This window comes from Heterodontus francisci, chromosome 12, assembly GCF_036365525.1.
Source record: "Heterodontus francisci isolate sHetFra1 chromosome 12, sHetFra1.hap1, whole genome shotgun sequence".
In the NCBI taxonomy this organism is placed as follows: Eukaryota; Metazoa; Chordata; class Chondrichthyes; order Heterodontiformes; family Heterodontidae; genus Heterodontus; species Heterodontus francisci.
Genome location: NC_090382.1, coordinates 17381846 through 17400448, shown reverse-complemented (window position 1 = coordinate 17400448; position 18603 = coordinate 17381846). Strand labels below are relative to the sequence as shown.

At 45.9% G+C, this 18603-nt stretch overlaps 1 protein-coding gene across 1 annotated transcript; it reads left to right on the top strand.

Moving 5' to 3' along the window:
• Positions 1-1113: 1113 nt before the first annotated feature.
• Positions 1114-18086, top strand: LOC137375764 (nucleophosmin-like). The gene is made up of 11 exons (XM_068043161.1): positions 1114-1220; positions 5777-5859; positions 6435-6554; positions 7554-7647; positions 8314-8438; positions 8916-8953; positions 9416-9473; positions 13135-13230; positions 16067-16165; positions 16983-17057; positions 17946-18086. Exons 1-11 carry the CDS (start codon positions 1163-1165, stop codon positions 17991-17993), a joined length of 894 nt encoding a protein of 297 aa, XP_067899262.1. The 5' UTR covers positions 1114-1162; the 3' UTR covers positions 17994-18086.
• Positions 18087-18603: the final 517 nt, after the last annotated feature.

Below are 18603 nucleotides of genomic sequence, written 5' to 3'. Positions count from 1 at the left end.
CTGTTACAAAAGCAGAAAATACTGGAAATACTCAGCAGGTCATGCAGCATCTGTGGAGATAGAAACAGAATTAATGCTTCAGGCTAGAACTTTAAATAAAAATAGATGAGAAGAGAATTATTAATTGAGCTAGCATCTGCTGCTGAGTTCTGATGAAGTGTCATCAACCAGAAACGTTAACTGTTTCTCTCTCCACAGATGCTGCCAGACCTGCTGAGTATTTCCAGTATTTTGTGTTTATATTTCACATTTATAGCATCCACAGTATTTTGCTAACTCTGTCCAGGACACTGGGGATAGCTTCCCTGTTTTTCTTCAAAATGTCATGGGAACCTTTGTGTCATCTGAGAGAGCAGATAGGGCCCGGGTTTAACATCTCATCTGAAAGATGGCACCTCCAACAGTGCAGCACTCCCTCGGTACTGCACTGTCATTCTCGAATTTTTACTGAAGTGCTGGAGCGGAAGGCAGCTCCTCAATTTCTGTCCATGGCTCAGGTCCTAAAATTCCATCACTAGATGTGTCATACAGCAGCCACATCAATCTGAAAAAGACTTGACTTAACGTCCCCCTCTCATCTCCTCCCCTTCCACAAAGAAGAAAGCCACTAACTGTTTTCAGAAAGTTCACAAATGTGGATTTAAGGCCTCACATGGCAGACGGCAAGAACCAGGTTAAATGGCCTGAGAAGCAGGACAACATTAACTGCAGTACCAATAATACCAAACCCCTGTTCTCAGATCCAAGGGCGAGGGAAGCAGCTGCTGTTTTTCAGGCGCCATGTAATTAATTCCTGCGTCCTGCTGCCTGACAAAAAAAAAGCCTCAGGCTGAGCAGCACCTACTTCCGTTCGGCGTTCCTGACGCTGGGCGCAGGCGCAGATGGACGGGGGGGGGGGGGGGGGTTGGCTGCCGGTTGATTGACAGTTGGAGGTGGGGCTGCGCGAGGGGCGGGGCCATGGTGCGCGAGCTGCCGGCTGATTGACAGCTGGGCGGTGGGGGGGGGGGCCCACGCGAGGGGCGGAGTCAGTTGTTTGACAGCCCTGGGGCGGGGCTGCGCGGAGGAAGGGGCGGGGATTCACGGCGGAAGGGGCGGGGCCGGAGCCCGGCCGTGGTATATAAACCGGACAGAGCGCGGGCGCGCGCCTATAAAGAGCAGCAAGATGGCGGAGTGTGAATTAGAGAGCGGGGCGCCCATGAGGCCGCAAAGTTTCCTGTTCGGTAAGAACCGGGTTCGAGACCGCAAACTAGGAACAGGGGGAAAGGAGAGGCAGACCCTGAGGTGCACGTCCCGGCCCTGGCCCTGGCCCTTTGTGAGGGGGAGGGTGCATGTCGGAGGCTGAGGCCGCCATGTGGAGCTCCACGTGTTGCTGGAGCGGCCTCGGATCCCCGGCTTCAGGTGGTGGGGGGGAGGTTTACCAGAGCAGATCTCCATTCTAGGTCTCTGAAAGAGGCAGCTACAGAGATAGTGGATGCATTGTTTCTGATCTTCCAGAATTCCTGTGATTCTGGAACATTTCCTAAGAATTGGAAAGTGGGGAATGTGACCTGGCTATTTCAGAAAAGGAGAGAAAACAGAACCTACAGGCCAGTTTGTCTGACATCAGGAATAGGCAAAATGCTGGAATCTATTAAGAATGTGATAACAGGGACACAGATTTTTGGAAGGAAAATTGTATTTGACAAATCTGTTATGTTTTTGAGGTTTTTTCATTTGTTTTATGAGCTGCAAGTGTCGCTGGCTAGGCCAGTAGTTGTTACCAATCCCTAATTGCTTTTGAGAAGGTGGTGCTGAGCTGTCTTCTTGTACCGCTGCAGTTCATCTGGTATGTTGTAAGTCATAAGATGGATAAAGGGGAACGAGTGAATGTGGTATATTTGGATTTTTGGAAAGTATTAATAAGTTGCCACACAAGAGGTTATTTGAAATTAGGACTCGTGGGATTTGGGATAATAGCATGGATTGAGAATTAGTTAATCAAGAAGAGTAAGAATAAATGGGACATTTTCAGTTTGGTAGGCAATAACTAGTAGGATACAGCAAGGATCCCTACTTGGGCCTCAGATATTTGCAATCTATATTAATGACATAGATGGGGGGACTGAATGACATTTCCAAGTTTGCTGATGATGCAAAATTAAGTGGGAATGTAAGCGGTGAGGAGGCAGCAGAGGGATGTAGGCAAGTTGGATAAATGGGTAAGAGCATGGCAGATGGAATACAATGAGGTGAAGTTTGAAGTTAACTAACTTTGGTAACAACAATAAGAAAGTAGAATATTTTTATATGGTGGGAGACTGGGAAATGTTTGCTTTCAGAGGGACCTGGCTGTCTGAATCACAAAGTTAACATTCAGATACAGCAAGAATTTAGGAAAATAAATGGCAGGGAACCCTTTCATTCAGAGGGAATTAAGAGTGTAAGAGTAAAGAAGGTTTACTACAGTTATATAGGGTGCTAGTGAGACCACACCTGGAGTACTGTGTACAGATTTGGTCTCCTTACCCAAAGAAGGATATACTTGTTGCAGAAGGAAGGCAATGAAGTTCACTAGACTACTCCCTGGGTGAGGGGATTGTTCTGTGAGCTGAGATTGAGTAGACTAGGCCCATATTGCCTCGAGTTCTGAAGAATGAGAGGTGATTTAATTAAAATATACAATTCTTAAGGGGCCTGACGGTAGTTGCTGAGAGAAAATTTCCTGTAGCTGGAGAATCTAGAATCGAGGTCAAAGTCTCAAAATAAGGGGTCGGCCATATCGAACTGAGATGAGAAATTTCTTTATTCAAAGGGTTGTGCATCTTTGGAATTATCTACCCCAGAGAGCTGTAGATGCTCAGTACCTGAATATATTTAAGGCAGATGTTGGTAGATTATTGGGCATTAAAGGATATGGAGACAGCATGGGAAGTAAAGGCCTGCTACCCGACGACATGTGTTGGGTTTGGATCGGGTCGGGCCCATCTTCCGGATCCGACTCTCGGGGTCGGGTCAGGTCAAGTCCAGGCTGGGTCGGGCTGGGCACACACGGTAAGTGCTCTGTTGGTAAGTATAGAAATTAAAAAACTTATCTGACCTGCGAGTCCGGGACGAAACTGAGTCTGCAGTGAGCGAGTGACATCATGCACATGCTGCAGCTTCCTGGAGGTTCTGAGTCGGAAGGTAAGTAAAGGGATGGTCGAGCCCGGGGCAAAATCGGAGGGACTCGGGGCCCAGTCAGGCTCGTGTCCGCTGTGGTTCGGTCGGGTTCTTTTTCCCGACCTGAGCAGGCCTTTAGCGGGAAGGCGGCGCTGCAGTAGAAGATCAGCATGTGCTTGAATGGCGTTGCAGGCTTGAAGGGTCAAATGGCCTACTCCAGCTCCGATTCCTTATGTTCCTGTGGTATTACAGGGAATCTTCACTGGCTCCTGTGGTATAGCTGGAAATCTCCACGGGCTCCTGTGGTATAGCTGGAAATCTCCACGGGCTCCTGTGGTATAGCTGGAAATCTCCACGGGCTCCTGTGGTATAGCTGGAAATCTCCACGGGCTCCTGTGGTATAGCTGGAAATCTCCACGGGCTCCTGTGGTATAGCTGGAAATCTCCACGGGCTCCTGTGGTATAGCTGGAAATCTCCACGGGCTCCTGTGGTATAGCTGGAAATCTCCACGGGCTCCTGTGGTATAGCTGGAAATCTCCACGGGCTCCTGTGGTATAGCTGGAAATCTCCACGGGCTCCTGTGGTATAGCTGGAAATCTCCACTGGCTCCTGTGGTATAGCAGGGAATCTTCACTGGTTCCTGTGGTATAACAGAAAATATCTACTTGCTCCTGTGGTATAGCTGGAAATCTCCACTGGCTCCTGTGGTATAGCTGGAAATCTCCACTGGCTCCTGTGGTATAGCTGGAAATCTCCACTGGCTCCTGTGGTATAGCTGGAAATCTCCACTGGCTCCTGTGGTATAGCTGGAAATCTCCACTGGCTCCTGTGGTATAGCTGGAAATCTCCACTGGCTCCTGTGGTATAGCTGGAAATCTCCACTGGCTCCTGTGGTATAGCTGGAAATCTCCACTGGCTCCTGTGGTATAGCTGGAAATCTCCACTGGCTCCTGTGGTATAGCTGGAAATCTCCACTGGCTCCTGTGGTATAGCTGGAAATCTCCACTGGCTCCTGTGGTATAGCTGGAAATCTCCACTGGCTCCTGTGGTATAGCTGGAAATCTCCACGGGCTCCTGTGGTATAGCTGGAAATCTCCACGGGCTCCTGTGGTATAGCTGGAAATCTCCACGGGCTCCTGTGGTATAGCTGGAAATCTCCACGGGCTCCTGTGGTATAGCTGGAAATCTCCACGGGCTCCTGTGGTATAGCTGGAAATCTCCACGGGCTCCTGTGGTATAGCTGGAAATCTCCACGGGCTCCTGTGGTATAGCTGGAAATCTCCACGGGCTCCTGTGGTATAGCTGGAAATCTCCACGGGCTCCTGTGGTATAGCTGGAAATCTCCACGGGCTCCTGTGGTATAGCTGGAAATCTCCACGGGCTCCTGTGGTATAGCTGGAAATCTCCACGGGCTCCTGTGGTATAGCTGGAAATCTCCACGGGCTCCTGTGGTATAGCTGGAAATCTCCACGGGCTCCTGTGGTATAGCTGGAAATCTCCACGGGCTCCTGTGGTATAGCTGGAAATCTCCACGGGCTCCTGTGGTATAGCTGGAAATCTCCACGGGCTCCTGTGGTATAGCTGGAAATCTCCACGGGCTCCTGTGGTATAGCTGGAAATCTCCACGGGCTCCTGTGGTATAGCTGGAAATCTCCACGGGCTCCTGTGGTATAGCTGGAAATCTCCACGGGCTCCTGTGGTATAGCTGGAAATCTCCACGGGCTCCTGTGGTATAGCAGGGAATATCTACTTGCTCCTGTGGTATAGCTGGAAATCTCCACTGGCTCCTGTGGTATAGCTGGAAATCTCCACTGGCTCCTGTGGTATAGCTGGAAATCTCCACTGGCTCCTTTGGTATAACAGGAAATCTCCACTGGCTCCTGTGGTATAACAGGAAATCTCCACTGGCTCCTGTGGTATAGCAGGGAATCTCCACTGGCTCCTGTGGTATAGCAGGGAATCTTCACTGGCTCCTGTGGTATAACAGGAAATAACCACTGGCTCTTTTGGAATAACAGGAAATCTCCACTGGCTCCTGTGGTATAACAGGAAATCTCCACTGGCTCCTGTGGTATAACAGGAAATAACCACTGGCTCTTTTGGTATAACAGGAAATCTCCACTGGCTCCTGTGGTATAACAGGAAATCTCCACTGGCTTCTTTGGTATAACAGGAAATATCTACTTGTGCTGTGGTATAACAGGAAATCTTCACTGGCTCCTGTGGTATAACAGGAAATAACCACTGGCTCTTTTGGTATAACAGGAAATCTCCACTGGCTCCTGTGGTATAACAGGAAATCTCCACTGGCTGCTGTGGGTTTAACAGGAAATCTCCACTGGCTCCTGTGGTATAGCAGGGAATCTCCACTGGCTCCTGTGGTATAGCAGGGAATCTCCACTGGCTCCTGTGGTATAACAGGAAATCTCCTTTGGTATAACAGGAAATATCTACTTGTGCTGTGGTATAACAGGAAATCTCCACTGGCTCCTGTGGTATAGCAGGGAATCTTCACTGGTTCCTGTGGTATAGCAGGGAATCTTCACTGGCTCATTTTCTTTTCCTATTTGTGTGGTGTTTGCTACATAGTGTGTTTGTATCTTGTATTTATACACTGAGGGTTTTTTTCCTCTCCAGGATGTGAGCTCAAGGCAGATAAGAAAGAATTCAGAATGGAGGTGGATGATGATGACTCTGAGCATCAGCTTTCTTTGAGGACGGTGAGTATTTTTGTTGCCTCTTCTCCTTGCTGACCTTCTGTAGAAAATCCTTGTACAAGGCAGATCCAAGTAAATGCTCATCAGAACCCAAGAGCCTCTCCTAGCACCAAGGTAGGATTTTAGTTCAGTGTGGGAGGTTTTAACATGCTGGGTAGTGGGCAGATTTATGCAGCTTGTCCATACTGGCTGCAACTCTGTTAATGTGAGGGCTGTGGAGGTTACAAAGCAGAGAATGCCTGAAATACAGTGTTGGCCAGTTTGTGAGTAACAGGAGAATTTGAGTGTATACCCTTCATAATTTTAGGTATTTTATTGGAGGGCAATGGTATATATGATGCTCACTAATGCTTTTGAAGAACTGGGGAATTCTGGTGTGTGGGCCAACACATTCTTCTTTTGAAGTTTTTTTAAAACATTTTACCCAACAGGGCCCTGAAGTGAGATGTATCTGTTTAGATCTGCATGTTAAACCTGAGTGCAGTGTTATATTTGACTTTTACATTTTGTAAGTTTCATTTGTATGACAGCAATTGAAACACTATTCATGGGGCTGCTTCTGATTTGTTTTTTTGCAGGTTTGTCTTGGTGTTGGTGCAGGTGATGATTTGCACCTGGTAGAAGCAGAAGGCTTAGGTTCTGAAGGCAAGAACATGAAGGTCACTTTGGCAGCTCTCAAGTTGTCAGTGCAACCTACAGTAAGTATCCAGTTTATGATCCAGAAGGATGTGTCAAATGCCGACTGGGGAGCTCTGGGAGGTGTCTGAAGTGTTTACTATCAGGAACAGTACAAATTGTTTTGTACCAGACTATTAGTATAAACCTGGAGCTGTTTGCAAATATCAATTGTCTGTCTGTCCTTAAAAAAAAAAGAGAGATCTGTATTAATATTTATATTGCTTTTAACGTTAGGATGACCCAAATCTCATTGCAATCAAATAGTGTAGTTATTGTTGTAGGAAATGTGGCAGCGAATTTGTGCTTGGCATGATCTCTCAAACAACAATGAGATACCTGACCAGATAATACGCCAAAAATATTTGAACTGTAATTAACATCTTGGAGACGCTGACTGATCGAGCACTTTTGCCCCAGCGGTTCTGTAGTCCTTAAAAAATTCATCAGTTGTAGGTTAGGGTGTGCTGAAAGTGTCTCTGAGCTAGAGTACGACAGTCCCAGTTCATTGTGTTCCTTTCTACAGCCAGTGATCAAGTTGCTTCTTGGTGACCTGCATTGGATTTTGTCATGAGTCTTTTTACTGAGGTGATACTAGTGTTCATGTTGATAGACATAATATTGCGGAGTCTCTTTAATTAGGTTTAAATGAATAGTCCCACTAATTTGCATTTATCGAGCTGCTAATAATAGATCTAAGTGTTTTGTCATCTGTCGATAATACTCGTATAGTGAGGGCTGTCCTTTCAAACCCTTGATGTCCACTGGAAGTTGAATAACAATTCACACTCCCAACCAACAAATGTAAATGCAAATAGAAAGACATTGCTTGAGCGGTGACTTGTTCTGTCCACTTATTGGGCAGAAATGGCCTGTAGACCATAATACGGATAATAAAAGGTTACAGGTTAAGTGCTCCAGGCAGCTTGAAATGTATGTGTTGCACTGATTCTATGGGCACAACTAGGTTTGCCTGGGAGAAGCTGTTTATTTCATGGTGATTTTTAATATGTTTTGCACAGGTTAGTTTGGGAGGATTTGAAATCACACCACCTGTGACATTCAGACTGAAATCTGGAGCAGGTCCTGTATACATCAGTGGACAACACCTCCTTGGTAAGTGGGCACTGGAATATCTGGTGAACAAGGCAGTGGGAGGGAGTGGAGTATCAGGGTGTAGCCAAATAAATGATATCACGCTTGGGTTTTAAACTGCTGAAGGTTTGAGGGATGGGGTGTGCAATGGTCTGGGTCATCATCTTGAAAGGGTGGGAACAGTAGTGGTGTTAGGGTAGATGCTGGAAACACTTAGGTCATGTAACATCTGGAGAGGAAAGAAGGGGTTAATGTTTCTGTTCTAAGCCCCTTTGTCAGAAGCAGCGTTGTCTGATGGTACTCATTGGAGGGCAGTGTGCCTCACATTTACACAGGCATGGAATGGCACTGATTTTTCGGCCTGGTATTTTTATGAATTAAAAGGCATTTATCTATATTTAAAAACAAAGCTGCCGGCTAACTTAGAAATACCCAATGCATTTCAACGTGAAGGTGATAAAGACCCGGTTCCTGTTTTTCTGTCTCTATTGAACAGGTTTTATCAAAGCTATTAATATAAATGGAGAATAGCCATGCATGTTTCCTTACAGGATCTTCCATCTCTGCCCTTGCTGTAGAAGGATTTCTTGGGTACTGTTGTGACCTCTGCTCAGATCTGCACACAATCAGATGCCTTTGAAATGGAAATCTGGGTGACTTAAATTCCTTTCATCTTGTTTTTTTAAGCACTGGATGATGATTTGGAATCTGATGACTTGGAATCTGATGAAGAGGATGACAGCATGTTGAAGAACACTGTACTGAAACAAGCAGTAAAACGACCAGCAACTGGGGCATCCAAAATAATGCAGGTATGTGCATGAGACTAAAGCTCCACTTACTGATCAACAGAATGGTGGAAAATTTACCAGTCACTAATCTGTTAAGCTGAATCAGCCCTAGTTATGATTTTCGGCACAGCTGGTCATTGTGTGCTAACCTGGCTTGTGTTTGAAAGCTCGATTGGGTTGCAAGCAATTTTGAATGCAGCTTGAACTCATACAGCCATCTGGAAATTTGGTCCCATGAGCATAAGGAAAATCAAAACTCTTAGTGTAAAATTAATAAGTATTGTGCGATAGTCTGTCAGACACCACTATTTTGTATGTGTGCGGGTGAGGTGCTTGCTAGGGTGTTCGTGGACACTGAAGAGTTGTAAAGAAGGTTGACTTGCCCAGATTGTGATGTTTTCCTTCCTCAGTTTTTTTCTTCTTGTTTTTCATATATTGCAATTGCATCAATAAATGCAACAATATGATGCCAAACTAAAACTTCTCTTTGCTGAACAGAAAAAAATGAAAGCGGAAGACTATGATGAAGACGATGAGTGAGTGTTAAATTTTGTTCTTTACTGTGGCATTAATGGGAGGTATTGTGCTTGTATGGGAAAGTACTTAATCTATCGTGTTCCCAACGTAGACTGAGTAGCACTGGGGAAGCTGAAGTAAGAGCTGAGTGGCAAAAGTTAAGCAGACCAGTTCAGTAAGGAATCTGCAGTCCAGAGTTCAATTATTTGAATATTTAAGTTTTTGCTGCAGTACTTTTAAGAAGATTTTTGTTCAGTTACATTTGCTTCATATAAATCATAAACCATAAATCAAGATCTTGATATTGAAAGCCTAGCTAGATACAATGATGCAGGGTACTGTAAGGCAAAGATTTGGGACAGACTTGTCTGAGAGCAATGTCAAAACATTGGAATCTATCCTTCCAGGGCAAGACCAGTACAGTGCATACAAATGTGTTCAAGGAGTTGACTATCTCACTGAAGGAAATTACTTTGTTCTAGGGAGGACGATGAGGAGGAGGAAGATGAAGAGGAGGAGGTGGTGACCCCGGCAAAAAAGGTAAGCTCGGTAAATAACATTATAGAGGCTAAAAGCTCTGGCCCTTCGAAACCATACACACTGATCCAGTGCACTGCCAGGTCATTGTGGATAAAGTATTTCTTTTATGGAGGAGCAGCAAGCCAGGTTGTTCTTCAAAGGGCGATAGAATTGTGGAACACAAAAAGCAGTTGATGCTAGTTTAGTTAATTTTGCATCTATTAGATTTTTCTAGACATGTGTACTGTGTGATGACTGTGATCTCATTGAATGGGGGAACAGGCTCAAGGTGCTGGATGGTCCACTCCTATCCCTAAGCAAGTATCCAATTGTGAAATGGACAAATATATTAGACCGCAATTGTTGACAACGCGATCGGTAGGTGGCGCTGTTTTGGCACATGCGCAAATACAGCATGTGCCATGAAAACGTCACAGCTTGCGACTGTAGCAGCTGCCAGGACTAAAGATGGCGCTGCTCAAAGAATCACAGAGATGAAACCTAACAAACACGTGGCAGAATACAATGGCCGGAGTGAGAGAGTGGAGCGGGCCGGGGAGACCAGCGCGGGGAGACCAGCGGTAGCGGTGGGGAGGGGGAGAAAGAGGGAGGGGGAGAGCTGGGGGAAGGGGGGGGAGCAGCGGGACGGAAGAGGAGTGCCTTTTTCTGTGCATGCGCCATAAACACAACAGCAAAAGACTTACTGGCCAGTCCCTGGACCCGGTGACACCAAGGTCTTAGTTCGCTCGCTCCCCGCGGCTCTCTACGGCCTCTCGCTTCTGGCCCTCTCCATTCAGCCGTTCCCTCCAGCTGCGGATGCTCAATCCAGTTGCTTTATCCCCTTCTCCACATTACTTCAGGCATTGCAACTGTCTGGTCCCTGCATTTTGCATGCTCCCTCTCCCCACCCCTCCCTGCTCTCCCCACCCCTCCCTCTATCCCCCTACCTCCACCCCTCCACCATAGTTGAATATCTGAAGTGCAGTTGCAAAGTCGGGGAAATAGCATGCAAAACAAAACCTCAACAATTCTGGGTTTAATTATTGAAAAGTTTTATTAAGTTCATTAAGTATCCGAGGAACTGCTGTGCATGGATACATGAGTGTTGTGTCCAGCATTCCCGTTAGACAGGCCGAGTCTCTGCTATGCACAGCTAAAGAGATTGTTCCTGGAGAGCCTTGTGGTGAATGAACGCTTGGCTCTCCATTCCACTACTGTATTGTCCATGTGAAGAAGGCAAAGTCACAAGAGTCTGAGCTCAATCTATTCTTGGTGAATGTTCCCCAAGCGCATCCCAATGTGCATTCCCAATTCATCCATAAATGCAATGTTCCTTTCCACATCGTGATGAGCTCCGCAGCATGATCCAGTTGCCTTCGTTGCTTGAATGCTGACCGTAAGTCTCGAGGATTGTTTTCTCGACGGCATGTTTTACATGAAAAGAAGAAAAGCAAATCAGAGTCAGAGCTTCCCTCCCTCCATCCACTGAAATTACTGTTGTGCACACCTTTTTAAGTTCTGCAGTGAAGGCACCAATTGATAACGTCGCCAATGAAGCACTTATTACCCACCTCAGATGCAGGAATCATCACATCCTTGCGTCATCTCCTGCACTGCCTCCTTTGCTGGAATGCCGTCCTTAAGTGTCAAGGATTGTTTTCTCAAGGGCACATTTTACATGAAAGGAAATAATGAAAGAACATCAGTGTCAGAGCTTCCCTCCCTCCAATGAAATTACTGTTGCGCATGCTTTATGCTCTGCAGTATAGGCCAATGAATCACTTAGTACCCACCTCAGCTGTAGGAGTCAGGATGATGTAACTGCCCCTATCTCGTGATGGTTCAATGCTGCTCTCAGGGAAAACATGAATGATGTGAGGGTGCTGGAAAAAGAAGCACGTTTCTTTTGGACTATGAACATAAAGCAGGCCATTTAGCCCAGCTGTTCCCTGCTAGTGGTTATGCTACTCGTGCGTCTTCCCATCCATTCCCATTTAATCCTGCCTACTACTATCAGCATCATCTTCCATTTCTTTCACTCTTATCTACCTTTGCCTTAAAGCAACACTGAGGATGGAGAATGGTGTGGCTGCACTCCCACCTCACCAGTTGTGTACGCAGCAAGAGCATTCACATTTGTGCTACCACTGGACACGGCATGCTTGTTTCTTTTAGTGCTCAGTCTCTTGCTGAATGTTCCCCAAGTGCTTGATCCCTTTGGACGCCTTCTCTGCTTGACAGGCAGCAGCTGGCAATTGCGGAGTCTCACAAGGCTCTGCATGGTTGTTTCAAGGGCGGATGGGGAAACATGTGGCTGTGTGTCCACATGCACTGCTTGGATGGGTGCAGGAACAGGTGACTGTGTGTCCATGTGAGCTGCTTGGATGGGTGCAGGAACAGGTGACTGTGTAACTGAACAGCAAGGAGAGGGTACCGCAGGTGGGGGAAGTGGAGCTTTGAACAGGCAGGCGTATGTATGGTCCATCAGATCATTAGGCCAGGGGGTGAAACGCTCAGGATCCATGGATTGTGGCACGCGACTGATGTCCAGCGCGTGGCCACCTCCATCCGAAGGTGCTTCCGGGCAATTGTTGGGCAAATTAATTGGCTCCATCTCATCAGCCAGTCCTTGTGTTTATGTTGCATGCACAGAAAAAGGCACTCCCCTTCCGCTCCGCTGCTCCGCCCCCGACCTCCCTTCCATCCCCGTCCCTCCCTTTCCCCCCTCCCTTCCTTCCTCCCTCCCCTCCTTTTCCCCCCTTCCCCCCCCCTTCCCTCCTCCCCCCCCGACCTCCCTCCCCCCCCCCCCCCGTCCCTTCCTTTCCCCCCACCCTTCCCCCCCTCCCTTCCCTCCTCCGAAATGTATTTTCAGAGCACCTTACCTTGGAACAATCTCCTCTGTCTAATAAAAATGAAGCAAATGTCCAAAATGACTAAATAATTGAGATAAAATGCCCGACGAAACCTCTCCTCCCTCCATTTTCAAAACCTCGCGCCGAAGCTTTCGGAAGATTGACGCACATGCGCACACGGGCTCCGGTCATCTGCGCATGCGCTGCGGTCCGGAGTGCCAGGACCAGTTTGCGCATGCGCAAAAGGCCAACCTGGCGTGTTCCCCGAGGAAGATGACGTTCGCAATGACGTCATCTGCGCATGTGCAAACTGGTCCTGGCAATCCGGACCGCAGCGCATGCGCAGAGGGCCCGAGACCGTGTGCGCATGTGCGCACCACGGCGCATCCTGATGACGTAGCGTTGTCATCAATCACAGAATATATTATGGAGATGGACTTGTGGTGTGGCCAGGAGCTCATAACTATCACTTGGTGCCACATTGTGACCAACTCCAGGGTGTACTATAACAGCTTGTATTCATGTAACACTTTAACATTAAAGGGCACTTTACGGGGGCATAGTCAGACAAAAGTTTACATGGGTCCAGAGAATGAGCGATTAGTGTAGGATGATCAATGGTTTTAAAAGAAGAGGTTTAGGGAGGGGATTCCAAAACAATGGTCCTTGACGGCAATAGTGGTAAGGTGTGGAAGGGTGCACGAGGCCGGAGTTAGAGGTTGTAGGGAAGTTAGAGCTGGTGAGGCCATGACTGGATTTGAACACAAGAATGAGAATTCCACAGGAAAGATCTTCCAATAATTTTTCAATTGTGTTTGGACCCTCTGCAGAAAACTCCGCTCAAGGGTGCTCCTGGATCGAAGGGGACTCCCAACCAAAACGGCAAAACACCCACCAAATCTACACCAGCTAACAAGCAGTCAAAGGTTAGTGACTTTTACACAGTAGTTTTGAGTATTGGTTTTTCTTATATGCAACTTGTCAAACAGGGATCCTGTCAGATTTGAGATTAAAATGTGTGACAGTGTTCTGTTCTGAGATGCTTGCAGGTGGATTTCAGAAGCTAGAATAAAAACCAAGTGCTGAGTAGCAGGACTGGCAGCATCTGTGGAGAGAGAAACAGTTAATGTTCACAATCTATATAAATGATTTGGATGTGAGGACCAAATGTAATATTTCCATATTTGCTAATGAGACAAAACTACATGGGAATGTAAGTTGTCAAGAAGGTGCAAGGAGATTTCAAGAGGACTTGGACAGGCTAAGTGAATGGGCAAGAACACGGCAGATAGAATATAATGTGAAAAAAAGAATGGTGGAGTATTTCTGAAATGGTGAGAGGTTAGGAAGTGTTGATGTCCAAAGAGACTTGGGTGTCCTTGTTCATGAGTCTCAAAGCTAGTATGCTGGTGCAGCAAGCAATTAAAGCAAATGGTATGTTGGCCTTCATTGCAAGGGGATTTGTGTACAAGAGTACAGATGTCTTTCTTCAATTGTATTGAGCCTGGTGAGACAGCACCTGGAGTATTGTGTATAGTTTTGGGTCTCCTTATCTAAGAGGGAGTGCAGCGGAAGTTCGCCAGACTAATCCCTGGGATGGCGGGATTGTCTTATGAGGAAAGATTGCAGAAACTGGGCCTGTATTCTCTAGAGTTTCAAAGAATGTAAGGTGATTTCATTGAAACTTACAAAATTCTTCGAGTGTGACAGGGTAGATGTGGGTAGGATGGTTCGTCTGGCTGGTGAGCCTGGAACCGGGGGTCAGTCTCAGAATAAGGTGCAGGCCATTTAAGACGGATGAGGAATTTCTTTACTGAGAACGTGGTTAATCTTTGGAATTCTGTACCCCGGAGGACTGTGGAAGCTCAATCATTGAGCATGTTCAAGACAGAAATCAATAGCTTTCTGGATACTAATGACATCAAAGGATATGGGGATAGTGGGGAAAAATGGCGTAGAGGTAGATGATCAGCCATGATCTGTTTGAATGGCGGAGCAGGGTTGAAGGGTCGAATGGTCAACGCCTCCTATTTCCTATGTTCCAAGTCCGATGTGACTACTTCAGAACTGATGGAAGGTAGAAATGTGATGGGTTTTATGATGGACTTTGTGATGGGTCATAACCCAAGCTTCCGGTTATTCACCACCATGCTCTCTCACCCACATTTCTATGCTTGGCCTGCTGCAGATTCCAGTGAAGCTCAACGCAACCATGAGGAACAGTACCTCATCTTCCAATTAGGCACTTTATCGCCTTCTGGACTCAACATTGAGTTCAACAATTTCAGACACAGCCCCATTTTGCTTTATTTTACCATGTGCCAGTCTTAAACATTGTTTTTCATGTTTTTACTTTTGGACAGACCTGTTCATTATTCTGCCATTAACACGCTGGACAAATGCTTCGTCCTTTAGTACAACTAATACCGCTCCTTTTGCCTTTTATTCATTGACATCTTTGTCATTTAATCTGTCTTGCTCCCTAACTTATCGCAAACTTCTCTTGATCTACTTCCCACCCTCTCCTTTCAATGCATAAAGCCCATCGCGTTTCTATTCTTCAGAACCAAGTGAAGGTAATATCTGACTCAATGTTAACTGTTCCTCCACAGCTGTTGCTAGACCTTCTGAGTAATTTCAGCACTTTGCTTTTATTTCAATTTCCAGCATCCACAGTATTTGGCTTTTACTGTAGAATTCAATAGTACCTCAGCCGCTGTCTCCATTGTCTGTCTAGTTCTGTCTACGCATTGGCTTTATTACAGCACACATTTAGAGACTGACATTTGAGCTATAAATATTGTCCTTTGTGGAGCTACAACAGCAGGTCAGGGCTCAGTATTTTGCAGTGAGTGACTCACTTTCTGACTCCTCAAAGCCTTTCCACCATCTGAAGGCACAAATCAGGAGTATAATAGAATATTCTCCACTTGCCAGGATGAGTGCAGCTCCAAGAACACTCAAGAAGCTCAACAACATCCAGGGCAAAGCAGGGCATCCTATTCACCATTTTTAACATTCACCCCTTTCTCCATTGCACCGTGGCTGCTGTGTGTGCCATCTGCATGATGCACCACAGCAAATCGCCATGGCTTCTTAGACAGCACATCCCAAACAAATGACTTCTGCCACCTAGAACAGTAAGGGCTGCAGATAAATGAGAACAAAACAAACTCAGGACCCCCCACCCCCTGCTCAAAGTCTCACACTATCCTGACTTGGAACTATATCACTGATCCTTCACTGTTGCTGAGCCAAAATCTTAACTCTCCTGAACAGCACTGTGAGTGGACCTATGCCCCATTGACTGCAGTGGTTTATGAAGATGGCTCACCACTTTCTCCAGGGCAGTAAGGGATGATACTAAAGGCTGGCCTAACCCATGAGATGCACATCCCATGAATTAGAACAAGCTAAAGCAGGAAGTGTTAACACTATTATTAAATTGGGGGTGTGTACCTGGTGTCCAAAGATGGCTGCCCTGTAGGCTTTTGCCATCGAGATGTAGAAGGTAAAGTAATGGTGGCGATTTTACTTATGTTGCCCTGTGACTGTGAAACCACCTTCTTGCTGTCCCAGCATGCACTAAACTGTAACCCAAATGCAGAGCACAGGTAACTTGAATTCCATAGCTGCAGGGCTCTGGGGCATTTTGACCGCTTGGGGCAATTTAGCATGCTCTTGAAGGTTGAGTGTTTGGAGTAAATGGTCTAGTTTTTTCTATTGGGACAGTGGAGTGCTCATATTTTGCTTTTCCCCTAGACACCAGAATCCAGCAGTAAACCCAAGACACCCAAGACCCCAAAGACACCATTGACTGTTGAAGAAATCAAGGCAAAATTGAAGTTTTCAATAACAAAAGTGAGTACACAGAGAGAGCCTGTAGTATCTTTGTTGCACATCATCACAAGCACTGGTATATGATATGTAGTTAGTGTAAAATGAAGAATCTGATCTCGTTACAGAAAGTGTAAATGTAGTCCAAGCCATGAGCATGACCTAATTGTTTTGTGTTTGTCGCTACTTTCCAGGATTGGTGGTTCATTAGGTTTGGTTTTACATTGCTTCCAGCAAAGTGGCCATTCCTCATGAGGCTGGAGAGTGGTTGAGCTGGGGGTAGCATTGCATTACAGCCTGATCCTGTCCCTTTTCCCCCTGCATGTGCTCTGGAGCAGTGTGGGGGTTAAAATTTGTCCATTCTCTTGCCCTGTGGTGAAAGCCTTAGGCACAAGAGGTAGTTGCAGTTCCAGTACTGCTGCCTGGGATCATCTGGAGGCTAGGAATTGAACGTCTGCATCAAAATTGAGGGGTTTTGCTACAAGTGGATAGTGGGAAACTTTCCATTGGTAGATCTGTTAACCAAAGAACTGAAGATAATTGGCAAGAGAATCAGAATGGAGATGAGAATTTTTTTTAATACAGCAAGTTATGATCTGGGGTGCACTGCCTTGACCCTAGGGTATTTGCAGGGCTGTAGGGGAAAGTGCACTAATTGGATATCTCTTTCAGCAAACCCAATGGGCTGAATGGCCTTGTGTAAGATTCTGGTGCTGTAAGATGCTGTTTTACTGTTTCGGCCACTAAATGTAGGAGTGGGGAGCAGGTGTGTTTTATATATAAGTTCAAATTCAGTGTTGTATGTGTATTGAAAGTGACTCTGCATCTCTTGTCTCCACAGGGTGTTGGTCTGCCCAAGCTGGAGCCAAAGTTTGTAAACTACATTAAACATGGCTTCAGGATAGAGGACCCAAAGGTGAATCCTTGATTTCGGACTTAATTATTTTATCGGTCCAAGCTAAAATGTTACCTGTCGTGTTTATGTCCTGACTGCTCTGAATGTAAATGCATATAGAGAAGCTGAGTTGAGTGCATATCCCACCTCACTATGGAGTTGACTGTTGCTGCTCACTTTGGGAACACAAGTGTGGCAGGAGCATTGCTCCTATCCATAGAATCATCACCCAATGAGATTGGGCAGAGTCCAGGCATTGTTCAGTACTGTTAGCTGCCACTGGATGCAGCTTCAGTGCTTTGTAATCAAGTTACCAAACTTACAGAATAGGTGTGTAAATAGCAAATGCGTCTAAGTGGGATAGTGATGCAGAAGAATCTGTAAATTCAAATTTGCAAAAGTAGTTGTGCAGATTTATAAGCCCCTAGAAGTAGAGAGTCAGCTCAGTTATTGAGAGGTAAAGTTCAAAAGCTGAAGTTACATCGAACCTATATAAAACCTTGGTGAGAGTCCAGTGCACACTTCTGATCCCTATTACAAAATGATGTAGAAACCCTGGGGAAGGGGCAAAATATTTTTACATGGATGATAGCTCTGAGGGGTTTTAGCAGGAAGACTCAATAGGCTGGGGTTCTTTTCTCTCGGAAAGATTAGACAGAGGGTACCAAGAAAAGGGTCTTTGACATTAGGTTTATGCTGCCACAAGGGTGGTTGCATCAAATAACAGATACATTTAAGGGGAAACTAGATAGGTTGATGAGGGAGAAAGGGATAGAAGGATTTGATGTGAAAGTGAAAAGGTGGGAGGAGGTTGGTGTGGAGAATAAAACACCACCATAGATCTGTTAGGTTGAATAGCCTGTTCCTGTGTAAAATTCTCTGCAATGTATTAACTGTTTTTATTTTTAGATCATCAAAGAGCTTTGGGCGTGGAGGCAAACCATGGATGGGAAGTAGAGGAACTGTAGCAGTAATAACTCAATCTTGCTGTGAAAATTGTACTCTGTTCTTGCATCTGTTGTAAATAAACCAATTTGTTTTACAATTGTACCTCATTGCACTAGAATATTTTACACTTCACCATGTAGGTCTGCAAGCGCAGGGGTAATGGGTAAATTGCATTTGGTGTGCGTTAGGTTATGGGCAGCAGAAGTTTGGATGAATTCAAGTTTACGGAGGATGGAAGATGGGAGGCTGGGAGCATTGGAGTTGTGTCTGGAACTAACAAAAGGATGGATGAGGTTTTCAGCAGCTATTGGGCTGCGGCAGAGACTGAGACTGCAATATTATAGAGGAGGAAGTAGATGCTGTTGCTGGTGGCAAGGATAAGGGTTGGAGGCTGATTCAACCTCTCAGTGGCCAGAGAGAGGGATGGGAGTGACTAGGGAATGGAGTTTTTGAAGGCATGCAGTCAGCACTAGTTGGTAACATTCCAGAGGCTCGCTGTTCTGTTGTGGGCAGGTGGTGGTGTTGATGAAGAGCTGCCTATCATCCAATCTGTCTCCAAATTGCACCAGTGCCCTAATCTTTCCCAATCTGTTAAACTGGTATAATCTATATAGGCATG

Bases quoted from the DNA above. Each gene is read 5' to 3' on its own strand.
- LOC137375764 (XM_068043161.1), top strand. From the start codon at position 1,163: ATGGCGGAGTGTGAATTAGAGAGCGGGGCGCCCATGAGGCCGCAAAGT. The intron at 1,221-5,776 runs GTAAGAACCGGG...TTTCCTCTCCAG, and splicing joins GCCGCAAAGTTTCCTGTTCG to GATGTGAGCTCAAGGCAGAT. The intron at 13,231-16,066 runs GTTAGTGACTTT...CTTTTCCCCTAG, and splicing joins CAGCTAACAAGCAGTCAAAG to ACACCAGAATCCAGCAGTAA.